This window comes from Capricornis sumatraensis, chromosome 4, assembly GCF_032405125.1.
Source record: "Capricornis sumatraensis isolate serow.1 chromosome 4, serow.2, whole genome shotgun sequence".
Classification (NCBI taxonomy): Eukaryota; Metazoa; Chordata; class Mammalia; order Artiodactyla; family Bovidae; genus Capricornis; species Capricornis sumatraensis.
In genome coordinates, this window is record NC_091072.1 from 53,779,029 (window position 1) to 53,794,276 (window position 15,248).

At 37.0% G+C, this 15,248-nt stretch overlaps 1 protein-coding gene across 2 annotated transcripts in view; it reads left to right on the top strand.

The window, feature by feature from the left end:
- SYT1 (synaptotagmin 1) overlaps positions 1 to 15,248 on the top strand; it is a 228,333-nt gene that overhangs the window by 60,227 nt on the left and 152,858 nt on the right. Inside the window, exons 3-5 of one of the 2 annotated variants that reach the window (XM_068970881.1) lie at positions 4,116 to 4,238; positions 7,889 to 8,056; positions 11,172 to 11,339. In XM_068970881.1, coding sequence (XP_068826982.1) covers positions 4,116 to 4,238; positions 7,889 to 8,056; positions 11,172 to 11,339 — 459 coding nt within the window. The remainder of the gene's footprint in view (positions 1 to 4,115; positions 4,239 to 7,888; positions 8,057 to 11,171; positions 11,340 to 15,248) is intronic. The other variant, XM_068970882.1, reaches the window with a different exon arrangement.

Sequence of the window (15,248 nt, forward strand, 5' to 3'; positions counted from 1 at the left end):
CAGTAAATACAGAGAACTGATGGTTAATTTTTCATTGCTCACCCAGTCTTTTGGATGAGAGGGGAAGAGAAATGAGTCAAATAAGAAAATACTAGGAAGTCATTGATAGTTTATAGCAGTCTACTATTACAATATAGCATTTAGAATTTCAACAACTCAAAAGGTGTTTTTTAATCATTTTAAGTAGATCGGTTTGTCTACTAGGATTTCATAGGTTTTATTTTAACTTATGACCAATAAAATGTACAGAAGGAAATATAATTTGAGCAACTGAAAATAGGCCCCATTGGTAAACAGTTATATAATAATAGCTTATGCTACTTTTTAAGAAGATAAAAGTAACCAATCAATTTCTATCATTTTTTTAAAAGAAAGGATAAAGCATCAGAACAAAATGTACAGATTTTAAGATGTTATGTCACGTGGTGATCATCTGATCGTCCAAGTTCAAAATAGCATAAACAAGGTTAAATTATTCTTTACTTACATTTTCAAGCAATTTTAGACAAAATACTGACATAAACATGAGGAAAGCAATACTGATAACGCATGGCTCTTCATATCTAGAAAGTAGACAGGTGTAAGAGGCATGTTAGATATGCTTTCCTAAGATACCTAAGCTCTAGGAGAAATCAGTAAGTTTTTACCATTTCATTCCAAATAAGAACCCATATAAATTCAAAGCTCAATAATCATGACTATGTCTCTACAATGATTTTATAACCAAGGAAGAATTTTTAAATATTCTGCAATGACAACAAAATGGTGATGATACATAGTATTTTTATACAGCAAAGTATATATATTTAAAGGTTTTTAATGGTCTAAAACTTAAAAGCACTAAAAATACAGAGGTGCAATATCAGCTTGCAAAGTCAGAGGTCTGGAGAGGTCATTTCTCCATGGTTTTTACTAATGTGTGTGGATATTTAAATTTTTATTTCTTCCTTCTATGTCCTCCCTATCTGTGTTGTGTCTCATGACTGTTCGGGACTGTCCCTTGCGGTAGGTTCCCTCTCCTATTAGACATCCCTAAGTCAATGCTCAGATACATTTAGTGGCCTGGCAGCTGGGGCTCCACAGCTGAGGGTGTACCATTCTGACACACATCAAAAGGCTGAACTAAATTGATTTTCTTTAAGATAAAGGATTCTCATTTTAAACATTCCTAACTGGTAAAGAGAATAGTATTAGAAAGCTCACGTTTTAATCGATGGGCAGAGAAAGAAAATTCAGTGTCTTATGCTCCATTTTTGGAGTGCCTTATCAATTCCAAGTCTGAACAGTTTAACTTAGCATGGACAAAGCACCTTCTGACAGTTTATCCAAGTACAACTAAGCACCTTATGAATGTTGAATCAAGCCAGAAGCATATGTGCTAAATTTTTGCAATTTAAAACAAAGTCTTTTTCCCAACACAGTTTTTTCTAGTACAGTTTATCAAACTCTGAGAACTTCTGGGCTTACATGCCTTTTCCTCTGCATTTTGTTAGGGGTTGGGAGTAGGGACTAAGTGCTCTTTAGATATTATAATAGCTACTGATTTAATAGGCCTGAATTTAATATAAAGGTACAGAAAATGTCTTGCTTAAGCTCAGCCTTTGGCACAAGAATAGACTTAATCACATCAGAGATGAACAGTGACACTGAGAAATTATCAAAAATTTAGCCCTATTTCATGCAGAATAATTGCAGAGATGGTCTTGCACCTTTTATTAGGATAAAAACCACTTAGGGAAAAGGAGATTTAATATCTCAACCCTTTCCAATTACACTGAGCTGAAATATGATATGTAAATTGTCAGTTCTGAAAGAGAATTTGAAAAAGTATTTTAATCCATGAATTTTTTTATGTTTATGGTGGAATAGTGTGAAGATTTTTTTCAGGCAAAAATTTGCATTAAATAGTTTGCCATTCAAAAAATTAAAATCTTGCAGGAAGCAAATTACCTACACTGCCATTTTCTGAACACATCTTTTCACAGTGTTAAAGACGTATACACAGCTGAGGTTTTGAAAAGGCAATGGTTCACGGCTTCAAGTCCTCCAATTAAACTCAACAGTCGTTTCTTGTCAGTTTACTATTATTTTTCTATTAGCAACACCTTTAAGCTAAAAGATTGATATTTAAATAATTATGTTGTTTTCCTGTCTTGGGCTATTGGTAAATCAGCATTTTACTATTGAAGGAGTCAATGAAGTATAAACTTCCAAATAAAATGGGGTATGGCTAACCAGTTCTGAAAGGTTTTTGCACAGATGTAATAACGACAATTTTCCAAAGTCATTGTAGGCTCCTGATATTTTTCAGGAAGCACAAAATGGGAAGCATCTCTGACTACAGTTCAGCTCTCTGTTTTTTGCGATCTTTCCACCCAAATAAGTTCTAGTAAGATGATGCCAAGTCTGATTTTTAGGATCAAATTAGAGTTAGATAAGTAGAACCAAATTGCAAAGTCTTGTCAGCTTGGAGACTGAGGCTGCCATTTTGAGGCATTACTGCAGATCTCTGTATAAATGGATAAGTGAACAGAAACCTTTCTCTGAGCAGAGAAAAAAGACTATGTAATCTGGGTGAGAGGGGGGAGACTGGTGGTAGACCTGTAGTCTAGTGACTCTGAAGCCTTTCTGAAGCCTGGTTATACTTCTTGTATTTGCGTTCTACAAGAGTTCTCAGATATAATTTGATCACTGACAAGAGTTTAAATTTTTTTTTACATTGTCAGAGATATTAAGCAGCCCACCACTCATCTGTCTTATCTGCAATTTTTTTAGATTCTTCAGTAACACACACACAGAAGGCAATGAAAATGCATAACCAAAACCTAGGAGAGAATACTTGCCATATATAACAGCAGAAAGATTGAGTCTCTACAGATATCTAAGTGGCAAACAACAGAGCAGAAAAATTAGCAAAGGGTATGTTATCCAGGAAATCCCCAGAAGAAAAAATACAAATGGTTCCTGTAAAGATTTTTAAAGTTTTCAGCCTCAATAGTGTTCAGGAAAATGTAACACTGTATCATTTTTCACTTTGAATAATAACTACTTATGGATTTCTAATTATCTTTTCTAATTCTTTAAAGCAGTGAGAATGCACACCCCTAGAAACAGAATTTCTATTATTTATAATCTTTACAGCCTATGACTTTTTGAGTAAAATTTTTACACATATTGGGAAAATACATTATATATTTTTAAATAAAGGGAACATATGCATGAATTTTATGAAATTATGAGCTTTCTAGTATTTCCATTTACATCATACTTAAGTTTTAGGTTATAAGGAACATTCAACTGGTCCAAACTGAGTATTGAGAATTTTATGCCATGATTTTTGCTTGTTACCACAAAATTAGTTTTTATACAAAGTTCAGTTTGACAAAATTGCAAACTTAATTCCTTTTACCTTTTGGTATCCAATAGACCCATAAATCAATTTAATTCAGCCTAGCTTTCTTTGGAGCTGTTATAAAAATAAAACAGTAAACTTCAACTGGAACTGGAGTAGATTTTTCTCTAAACATGCATTTGCTGGTGGCATGTTTCTTTTTTCCTCTTTTTCCATAACCATTGTAAATGTATATGCAAGACATAGGAAATTATGATTTGTCTGAGAATAACTTAGTCTACTATCTTTTTCTTAGGAAGCAAGGCAAGAAAAGGCCACACATTTCATATAAATTACTCCACTGCATGTAACAAGGGTGTTTTACATGGTGCTTAGTGTAGATCTCTTTAAACTACATGAATGTGAAAACTGGCCTGGTTAATAGCATGTTTACCACACCTCAGAAAGAAGCGATTTTATCAGAGTCAAATATAATGCCAAGTTGATGTTTTCTTTGCAACAACTTTACATTTTTTGCTTGCAATATTCTGAGGGGCTTTTTCCATTGCTTCCATGTTGCTTGCTGATTGGGGGGAAAATTCCTTGCACAAATGGAATTTTTAAAAATATGTCAGTAGCAGATGTGAATGTGTGTCAGACAAATGGAGATTCCCGCATCTCAGTGCTTGCTTCTGACAGCGTGGAAGTATTAACCACAGGCCCAGTATCATTTGGGTTCGGTGAAAATTCACTTGAATTCACATCCCCTTTCCCTTGCTTATAGGCCCTGAAGGATGATGATGCTGAAACCGGATTGACTGATGGTGAAGAGAAAGAAGAACCCAAAGAAGAGGAGAAACTGGGAAAACTTCAATACTCACTGGATTATGATTTCCAGAATAACCAGGTCCGAGGAGGGAAATGTCTTGTAATTCCATTACATTTTCTGAAATACCAACCAGAAATTGAAACAAGATACTTCTTAAAACATTTCATTTGCTACAAGGAGAAAATGCAATTATCGAAGCTATTAATGAAATAATTTCTAAGTACAGGTGGTCTCCCACTTGCTAATTTAACTTCTGGTAATTAGAATCCACAGGGTTCAGCTGATTACATCTACTATGGCACTTTCAGCAGGCAGGCAGAATACAAATTACCTTGAAGCCATCTGACTGATTCTGAGAGTTCCTAGGCATAGATCCCTCAGCCTTAGCTATAACAATCTTCTTCAGAATTCATGGATTTAGCTCCAAATAGGGCAAGTTAGACCGTCAATTAAGCCAAAGTTTTGAAAAAAAAAAATTTAACTGCCTGATAAGGAATCAAGGATTTAAAAATCGGCTTTCCATGAGTTTCATTTCCTTCTATGACACTGGGTAGGACTCCTGGCACAAATGAGTTAACAGCTCTAGAAAAGTAGAAAGACCAGCTAATTGACTTCTAGTGCCTTTGCGTGCATCCCCAAAAGTAACAATGAAATGAAAGTGAAGTGAAAGTGAAGTTGCTCAGTCGTGTCCGACTCTTGGCCACCCCATGAACTGTAGCCTACCAGGTTCCTCTGTCCATGGGATTTTCCAGGCAAGAGTACTGGAGTGGGTTGCCATTTCCTTCTCCAGGGGATCTTCCTAACCCAGGGATTGAACCCAGGTCTCCCACATGGTAGGCCAATGCTTTACCATCTGAGCCACCATAAAAGTTGTGTCAAAAACAGACCTTCCGGCTTTAAAAGTCGTGAAGTGCCACCAAGATGAATGATAATATTAGCTGCTGGTGCATCTGCTGCTAAGTCACTTCAGTCGTGTCCAACTCTGTGTGACACCATAGACGCCAGCCCACCAGGCTCCCCCATCCTTGGGATTCTCCAGGCAAGAACACTGAAGTGGGTTGCCATTTCTTTCTCCAATGTGTGAGAGTGAAAAGTGAAAGTGAAGTCGCTCAGTCGTGTCCGACTCCCAGTGACCCCCTGGACTGCAGCCCACCAGGCTCCTCCTCCCCTGGGATTCTCCAGGCAAGAGTACTGGAGTGGGGGATAATATTAGCTAGTTTTTATTAACTCCCTGTTTTCATGGTACCCCAAAGATAAATGTTTAAAAAGAAAAATCTCTTTACCTAAAAAGACCTTCTAGGATCCATGACTTTGATGATGATATCCCTTTACCTTCTAAACTGTTCAAGAAATTTTAAAAATTAGATAAGAATTAGCTGAGTTAGAGATCAGGTTCTTAAGAATCTTTAAGACACAGTTCTTTTTCAGCTAGGGTAGCTTTAAATTTCTCCAGTTTGTTTTAAATCTCTCTGGTTTGATCAGTGTGCTTCCCTGGTGGCTCAGAGGTTAAAGCGTCTGCCTCCAATGCGGGAGACCCGGGTTTGATCCCTGGGTCGGGAAGATCCCCTGGAGAAGGGAATGGCTACCCACTCCAGTATTCTGGTCTAGAGAATTCCATGGACTGTATAGTCCATGGGGTCACAAAGAGTCGGACACAACTGAGCGACTTTTACTCACTCATTCTCACTCAAACTGCTTTTATATATGTATCCAACATTTTTCTACTAATTAATTCTACTTTCATATTTTTTCAATAGAAATCTAGGGGTACCTCATCCTGCTTAGTCATAATTTTGAAATTCCTACATTGGTTTTGAGTATTATAAGTAACATTTTATAAAGTAGTATTTTTAAGAATATAGTACTGAAAAAAAAAGAATATAGAATTGAATTTTTTTTACTCAAACATGATGCAAATGTATTTATTCTTCTCTTTCGAACAAACACATTTTAGGAGGTATTTCGTTCTGAGCATCTATAATATTCTACCTGATAAAATTTAATATTCTGCATTTATTTTTCTGAATGTTCTCAGCTAATCTGATTTATAAAATGATTCCTGTGAGTCATGGAACATAAAGTCTGAGGATTTTTGTAGATAAGGCTGTAATCAAATATACACACTTGCTTACCAAAACTAAAAGACAATCCTTAAAGTCCCCTAAGAAGCTTTCATGGTGGAGAAAAATGTGATGTTTATCTCTCAAGCAGAAGCCAGAGGGGTGTTGGAAGAAGTAATTCCATCTCTTATCAACAAAATGCCCTCAAACCTTTCAAGTATAGATGATCAAGTTTAAAAGACTTTAGGCTATATCACTAGTTCTTTCCCTGCCCCAAAGAAAAAGTATTGCAAAAAGAGAGAAGGAGAGAATATAATCTTGCTTATTCACATTGCTAACCAAAAGCAAATTCCAAATACCAACTTGGCAAACCAAGAGACAAACTGTTTGCTTTACTAATCATGTCTTTATAAGCTTATGTCTATTTTAGCCATTCTTTGACCATCTGTCTACGTTTTGTGTACTTACAATCCAGCATTATTATTGCTACTGTTGTATGAAGAAGTCACAAAAAGATACTGAAACATTAAAATGGAAATAGCAATCTTTCAAGGTATTGGTCTAGATTAAAAATTGAGCCAATGGGCTAAAGTGCACTTCTGCACACAATGGATCAATTTTGTAAAAAGTTGCTGTGACTTTTTTTTTCAGAGGTGAATTGCTTTTCCACCCTGTTGGTTGAAAAAAGTACAGTCTCAAAATTTCAGACCCCATTTTAAGATGTGAAAGCTATACATTCTGCATTTTCTGAATAGTATATCCCTTGAATAACAGTAAGAGTCTACTTTTGTTTCCCATATGAATCTAAACCAGTCTGTTGACACAGCATGACTGATGGCAGAGCATCAGAACAGTCCGCTCACACCTTCTGTTTCCTTTGCAAAAACATGAACAATGCCAGTCAACACTCACGTTCATAAGAAATAGGAATGTATCACTGAGAAAAATCAGATGTGAAGAATGCAGAGATTTCTGCTATATTTGAATAAAATCAGACAGTCACTTAGGATTAAAAGCATAGCTGTAATCTCTTTTAGATGAAGCTGAAATTATTTTTCTTTGACCCTATGTCCTATATTTAAATACAGAATTTAATATATAATAATTATTTTACTCTAAGTTAAAACAAGAAGTAGCTAGCATACAAGTAAAGGCCAAATATAATAGAAACTTGAAGATGTTTTTATCTCAAAAAGCTACCCAATTTCTAAGAAATTTCTATCTAGCTCGTCTGAAGCTTTGGTTCAAAATAAAATTTTCCTGCTTTATAATTACAGGCTTGTGATTGTTTAACAACTTATTTCCACTTACAAATCACACTCTGGTAAGAAAAATAATACACAAGGGCTTTTAGCAACTGGGAAGTTATTTGATTGCAATCCTTTTGCAAATATGAATTCCATATTTAAATGTAATCAGCAACCTTTTAAAAAGCCTCTTTTGTGTTTAAAACCAGGCTTCCTAAAGCTTGCGTATATCATAATTGAGTTTCTGAAGTCTGGGTATATCATTTCTTTTGCCTTCTGTGTTCAGCTTCTTAAGAGAATAGAAGTTTATCAAAAGCAAAGAAGAAAAGAGCAATCACAATATGCAGCCTTGTGAACAAATCAGTCTTTTCCAACATGTTCACCAATGCCGATGTTGGCCGTCTTCTGCCTCTCATTTCAGCTCCTGGTAGGAATCATCCAGGCTGCCGAGCTGCCTGCCTTGGACATGGGGGGCACCTCTGATCCCTATGTGAAGGTTTTTCTGCTGCCCGATAAAAAGAAGAAATTTGAGACAAAAGTCCACCGAAAGACCCTTAATCCTGTCTTCAACGAGCAGTTTACTTTCAAGGTATTTTTTGTGTGTGTATTTACTGTTGAACTTTTTCTCTGTTGTTTTAGATAACAGACCAGTCTCATCCTGACACATACAGATACATGCGCATGACCACTTTCAGAGACTCACAAGTGATTCTACTCAGAATATCCATAATTCTTATTTTCAATGTAATTTGGGCTGTACTATGCATTTAAATTTGATCCAAATAGGATTCAGCTCGGCTCTTTCAGAATAGAGTATGGACTGGCATAGAACAAGGATGTCATTCGTGTCCATAAAGTGAGTTCAGCTTCCAGTGTGTCCATGGACCTGAACATTTCCCCCTCTCTAAAATAAAGCCAAAAGATTACAGACTTTTCCCAGGTTTCCAAGTTTTGAAAACCAATCACAACCGCAGAATAAAGTAAGCTATCCAACATTATTTCAAATGATACAAATAGGTATTACTCTCATTGCAAAATTCTTTGTGTACAGGGCCAATTTGAGTATTTGAAAACATTCTAAATCCATAAATAAAAAGAATAGGAGCCAATTATTTTTTTTTCCCAGCTCTAGCATTTTTCCTTTCCTCTTGGCTCTTCCCTGGTGGTCTTCATCTTGTTGAGACACCTCAATTAACAAACGATAACAACGAGGAATTCTGGCCCCAGAATAACAGGAAAAGGTGCCTGGCGGGCTTCAGGCATCTCCTATGTCCAAGCTCTGTAGTTCTCCACCTGAAGTCATGCATAAAAACAGTCTCTTGGTTGGTGTCTTTAACACGTGAAATTTTTTAATGCATTCCTTAAAACAATACATGTCTGTGAATACGCCAGCAGGCAGAGTCAGAATCACTCATCTACCAGCCAGCCTTAGCGATAGCACACATTGCATGTCAACAAATATCCTAAATAAATGGATGAAACTTCAGGTGTGAGTCAGTCTCGTGAACCTTGCTTCTAGTTTTCTAAAAGAGTACTGACGTTCTATTCACTCTACAATTTCAGTTTGTAAGACAAGAAAAATCCCTTCTGTACTGCCAGCAATCCTATTTAAAATCTACACTTTTCTAAACCAAGACAGCTAATGTTGAATAGCTCTAGAAACATTCTGAAACTACTCAGTTTAAGAAAAACTAATCATTGGGATCAATATGCCACAGAACGTACAATGAAAACAAACAAAAATATTGCAAAAGGTAATCATAATCATTCTATTTGACTGTGTGGATCTCAATTTAGGTCAGTAGTTTCTAGCCACTGTTTAGCTAGCACATTCTTAAATTATTTGAAATATTGTGAGGCTTTGTTTTGAGTTATCTATATGCTATTCCTTTTTTAAAATGTGTACTGCTAATAATTTCTAGTAATGTCTATAACTTCAAGAATTATAATCACGGGAGATTTTGAAATGGCCTATAAAATTTAATCAGGTTCCATTTCATTTTAGGAGAGTTGATCACGTCATAAATCAAGCCAAAGTACAATATATTTTCATACATTTAAAAAATACACCACTGTTTCTAGAGAACTAGCCAGTTTCTCCTTTTAGGCTTTGTAGATTATGCATCTTAAATGGAAGCAAAATAGTTTAAAGGGGATTGGCTTTAAAACTGAGTTCAAATCCACTGAAAATGAACTTGACATGCCCCAAATGAAATGCTCCTTTCCTCCACAATAAAAGTCCACTTGAAAGAGCTACTTATATTCAAACAATAAATATTTATTAAGTACCTGCTGTGTGCCAGCACTGTACTAAATGCTTTACATGCTTTCATTTGGCCTCAACCAGCTCCTGAGAAATAGACACTATTATCATCATTCTAGGTTTATTTACTTGTCCCAGGCCCTTCAGCTAGAAGAGGGGGAAACCCAGTCTTGGACCTGTCTGACCTCCAACTCGGGTTTTTGACTGTCATTTCGTATAATCACCAACAAATCTAGACAAATTTCAGAAATAAGATGCAATTCTCAAGAGCTCATCCCTACTCTAAAATTAATTTCTTTCTTTCAAAGTCATCTCTTTGGAAAGGTTTACTTTTTCATTCTAAAGTGGAAAATGGGTTATGCCTAGTTTTTAATCATAGTATTTTAACCCAATTCCTAATAGATGACAAATGATAGAAAACAAAAGCTCTTTGGAAAAAAGCAAAATTTCTTGTATATATACGGTCAAAACTTCTTCCTTCTCCTTTCTTTCTTAATATACGGAATTAATTGAGAAATGTTTGCTGGAGCATAAGACAACTATTTACACTGATAAAATAATAACAAGTGTCTGAAAATTGATGAAACCTTCAATACAAGTCTAAACAATTTCTTAATTAGGCATTTCTTCCCAGTTACTGAAGTGTAGCTTCCTTGGAATTGCCCTGCTTTCTCTGAATATTAAAAATGTCACTAATAAACATCCCAGCCCATAGCATCTGTCCCAGATATTTTTGAACAGCTGGAGAATTCATCAGTTTTTGGCCTTTTGCCTCTGCTCATCCTAAAGAGTGTCATTCCTAAGAATGAACTTCAAGATCTAGATTATAATGAATCTGATATTCAAGACATCAATTTTCTAGTCAGCTCCTGTCAATCAGTAAATTATTTTAAGGAACAGGGGAGGCACCTTGTGAATTTCATTCCAATCCTTACAGACCCCTAGCTTGTCTTCTCATGAAGCGCTGCTTCATCAAACTATGGCATCCAAATGGCCTCAAAGAATTAACAGAACTTTGGAAATAACTACCCCTGAGTAAGTTGGCCCCTGACAATATAACTTCACAATAACAACAAAACATTCTTCAAGAAAAAGTTCCTTATATAGTCAAGTGCAATCAGCTTGGTTTATTCCTGTTTTACTCTTGAAGTATTTCTAGCATGACTAATAGCAGGAGCCATTATTAATAACACTAACAGCTTCTAGAACTTTGGGAGAAAGTGATAAATCACTATGGTAAGCCCTCACTTTCACCCAAGTAACTTAAGCCCCAAGTAGTTAGTCAAATGATGCAATTTAAGGGGGGGGGGGGGGAGAAGCACTACTTTTCTCCCTGTTCTGTTTATCCAACATAAATATTAAAATTAAACACTATGAAAAAGTAACATATTTTAAGCATTTTTTGGTCACCAGATATTTTATCCTGGTCTTTTTTATTTAGGTGCCATATTCGGAATTGGGTGGCAAAACTCTGGTGATGGCTGTCTATGACTTTGATCGCTTCTCTAAGCATGACATCATCGGTGAATTTAAAGTCCCCATGAACACGGTGGATTTTGGTCACGTAACTGAGGAGTGGCGTGATCTGCAAAGTGCAGAGAAGGAAGAGGTAAGAAAAACATTAGCATTTCTAACATGACAAGCTGGACTCGTCAGCTGCTACTCTCAAACTAACCTACTGAGAGATGTTGGGCTGGTGTGAGTAATGTGGGCCTCCAGCTGCTGACAGCTGGCAAAATAAGGTCAGGGGATTGCGTAACCTCGTTAAAAAGTATGCAGGTCTACTGAATCTTATTTGAAGGAAAATAGAGATTTGTGCAGGTCTTGGATCATTCCCTGGAGCCAGACACACATACACACACATGTGCTTCTTTAAAAAGACAGGGGAAAAGTCATCTTATCCTTTGTATTTTTCTTCAAAGATTTTGTTTCCTACATAGGTTATGTAGCTATTAAATAGAAATGAAATGGCACTTTTTCATTGATTATTTCTGCATATCACAGTCAGATCATTGTTTCTCCTAAGAATTTCAGAGCACAATAAAACATCAAATAAAATTCACCAAGGTAGATAGATATTAAGTCCATTTTTTAAATGACTCACATTTTTATAGTATTCTTCACATTGTTTTTCCCCAGTTTTAATAGGTTAGCCCAGGATTTTCCTGTGATTTAAAAATGGGAAATTCAATATCCTTAGTGCATTTAACCTTCTCTATGATTATGCTATGCCAGTCTAACACTAGCGTTTTTCTCTGCTACTGTCTCAACAGGCCAATACCAGGAAAGCAGACAACTCTTAGCTTCCCTTAATTGCTAAAGTAACTCCTTTCCAAACCATTTTTTTGTTCCTAACATAGTCTATAATTACCCGAGGGATTTCAACTGCCTTTGCCATTTAGGATCCTTAGACCTCATGGATTTTGTAAGGTTTGGTCACTTTGAGGCCACCAGGGAAATCAGAAAGTAAGCCAAGCCTTCAGAGAAACTCAGCCAAGACCATAACCTGGGAATCGTTTCAATCTAAGGTTTTCTGTGACCATTATTATTACTCAGGGAGGTTTTAGAACAATTTGTTTACTACCATTCTGAAACTGAATTTTATTAGTGCTCTAAAATTTCTTGGTAGTACAAAAGAAGTCAAAATTAAGTTAAGTTCTGCTTTTTCTTTGAAAGGAAATATACATAACTTACCCAAAGAAGTTAGTCAAAATTAGATTCCTGGATATTGAAATACATTGAGCCCCACTGTGGATAGAACCACCCATGGATAATATTGAGTTTTTAAGTTTTATAACTTTTATAAGTTGTTCTTCCAAATGAGTAGACCAATATCTATTTTAATATCCAATATATGTATGAAAAACATTTACTCACTTGGACATAATGTTTCTAATCACTTAACAAAGTAGTGATCTGTTCATTGAATTTTTATCTTTTATCAGCATATTTGACGTTGTGTAAATTCCTTGTTCAGTTCAGTCGCTCAGTCATGTCCAACTCTTTACAACCCCATGGACTGCAGCAATCCAGGCCTCCCTGTCCATCACCAACTCCCGGAGTTTACTCAAACTTATGTCTATCGAGTCGGTGATGCCATCCAACCTCTCATCCTCTGCCGTCCCCTTCTCCTCCTGCCTTCAATCTTTCCCAGCATCAGAGTGTTTTCCAATGAGTCAGTTCTTCACATCAGGTAGCCGAACTATTGGAGTTTCAGCTTTAGCATCAGTCCTTCCAATGAATACTCAGGACTGATTTCCTTTAGGATGGACTGGTTGGATCTCCTTGCAGTCCAAGGGACTCTCAAGAGTCTTCTCCAACACCACAGTTCAAAAGCATCAGTTCTTTGGCGCTCAGCTTTCTTTATAGTCCAACTCTCATATCCATACATGACTACTAGAAAAACAATAGCTTTGACTAGATGGACCTTTGTTGGCAAAGTAATGTCTCTGCTTTTTAATATGCTGTCTAAGTTAGTCATAACTTTTCTTCCAAGGAGCAAGTGTCTTTTAATTTCATGGCTGCAGTCAACATCTGCAGTGATTTTGGAGCCCAAGAAAATAAAGTCTGTCACTGTTCCACTGTTTCCCCAACGATTTGCCATGAAGTGAAGGGACCAGATGCCAGGATCTTAAGTTTTCTGAATGCTGAGTTTTAAGCCAGCTTTTTCACTCTCCTCTTTCACTTTCATCAAGAGGCTCTTTAGTTCTTCTTTCTTCACTTTTGCCATAAGGGTGGTGTCATCTGCATATCTGAGGTTACTGATATTTTTCCTGGCAATCTTGATTCCAGCTTGTGCTTCATCCAGCCCAGTGTTTCTCATGATGTACTCTGCATAGAAGTTAAATAAGCAGGGTGACAATATTCACCCTTGATGGACTCCTTTCCTGGTTTGGAAACAGTCTGTTGTTCTATGTCCAGTTCTAATTGTTGCTTCCTGACCTGCATATAGGTTTCTCAAGAGGCAGGTCAGGTGGTCTGGTATTCCCATCTCTTGAAGAATTTTCCACAGTTTATTGTCCACACAGTCAAAGGCTTTGGCATAGTCAGTAAAGCAGAAATAGATGTTTTTCTGGAACCCTGTTGCTTTTTCGATGATCCAGCGGATGTTGGCAATTTGATCTCTGGTTCCTCTGCCTTTTCTAAATCCAGCTTGAACATCTGGAAGTTCATGGTTCACGTACAGTTCATGTAAATTCCTCATGGCCAGGACTAACATGGGGCCATTAGTATTCATTAGCTGATAGGTTTTTGTTAAGTGGTTGGCTTTTTGGTGAGTCCCAGAGGTGACCCAGTTGTGCTTCACAAGTCTCCTGTCCAGAGGGCATGGGTCATGTCAAGTGATACGGGATTCCAAGACCATACCCCACCTGGTCTCTGAAAAATTGGTAAATATTTTTGTGTGAATTAGGAAATGTAAGCCATTGAACCATTATCTTCTTTTTTAAATTCTTTGAATATGGGCAGAGTTTGAGACTTGACACTAAGCTGACAGATTTGATTCTAAAATTTCCATCTTTAGGTAGATTGCCCAAAAAGAATCACATTTTCATTCTCACCCTTGACTTGCCTGTTCTCTGTTTCTTTCATAACTTTTTTCCTCCATGGCTTCTCTCCCTGTAGAAGATGGTTTTGTCATTCAACGTATTCAAGATGACTCATTATGCAGACGTTTATTATGTACTGCTGTATTCCTGGGACTATGCCAAGTGTTTAAAAAAAAAAAAAGTGAAAAGGGTGGACACAGCTCCCGCTTTCATGGAGTTCAGTTTTGTCTCATTTTCCTCCCTCATTTTAATCTTTGCCTTGCTTATTGCTGCTGCTGCTAAGTCACTTCAGTCATGTCCGACTCTGTGCGATCCCATAGATGGAATTCTATAAAAGTTTTGCCTTTAGGATCAAACACTCCTAGGTTTCAGTCCTGATCGATACATTTACTAGCTCCGAGTACTTAGACAAGTCACTTACGTGCTCTAAAATTCAGTATTTTTTTAATCTAGAAAGTGGTCTAACATTATCTTATAGATTAAGTAGGATAGAGTATAAAGTGGCTAGCATGGGGCCTGATATTTGATATGTTCAATCAGCAAGCAATCTCCCATTTTTCCTTCCTATCCAGTCTTTTTGCTGTCCTTTCCTTCTTAAGCTTTCATCTCCCTATTTGTTCTCCACTATTTCCTCTGTTGGAGAAGGCAATGGCACCCCACTCCAATCCTCTTGCTTGGAAAATCCCATGGACGGAGGAGCCTGGTGGGCTGCAGTCCATGGGGTCGCTGAGAGTCAGACACGACTGAACAACTTCATTTTCACTTTTCACTTTCATGCATTGGAGAAGGAAATGGCAACCCACTCCAGTGTTCTTGCCTGGAGAATCCCAGGGACGGGGGAGCCTGGTAGGCTGCAGTCCATGGGGTCACACAGAGTTGGGCATGACTGAGCAACTGGGCAGCAGCAGCAGCTTTCCTCTACATGTATTTCTCTGTTCTTTTTCTCACCACCACAGCACTTATTGAATATC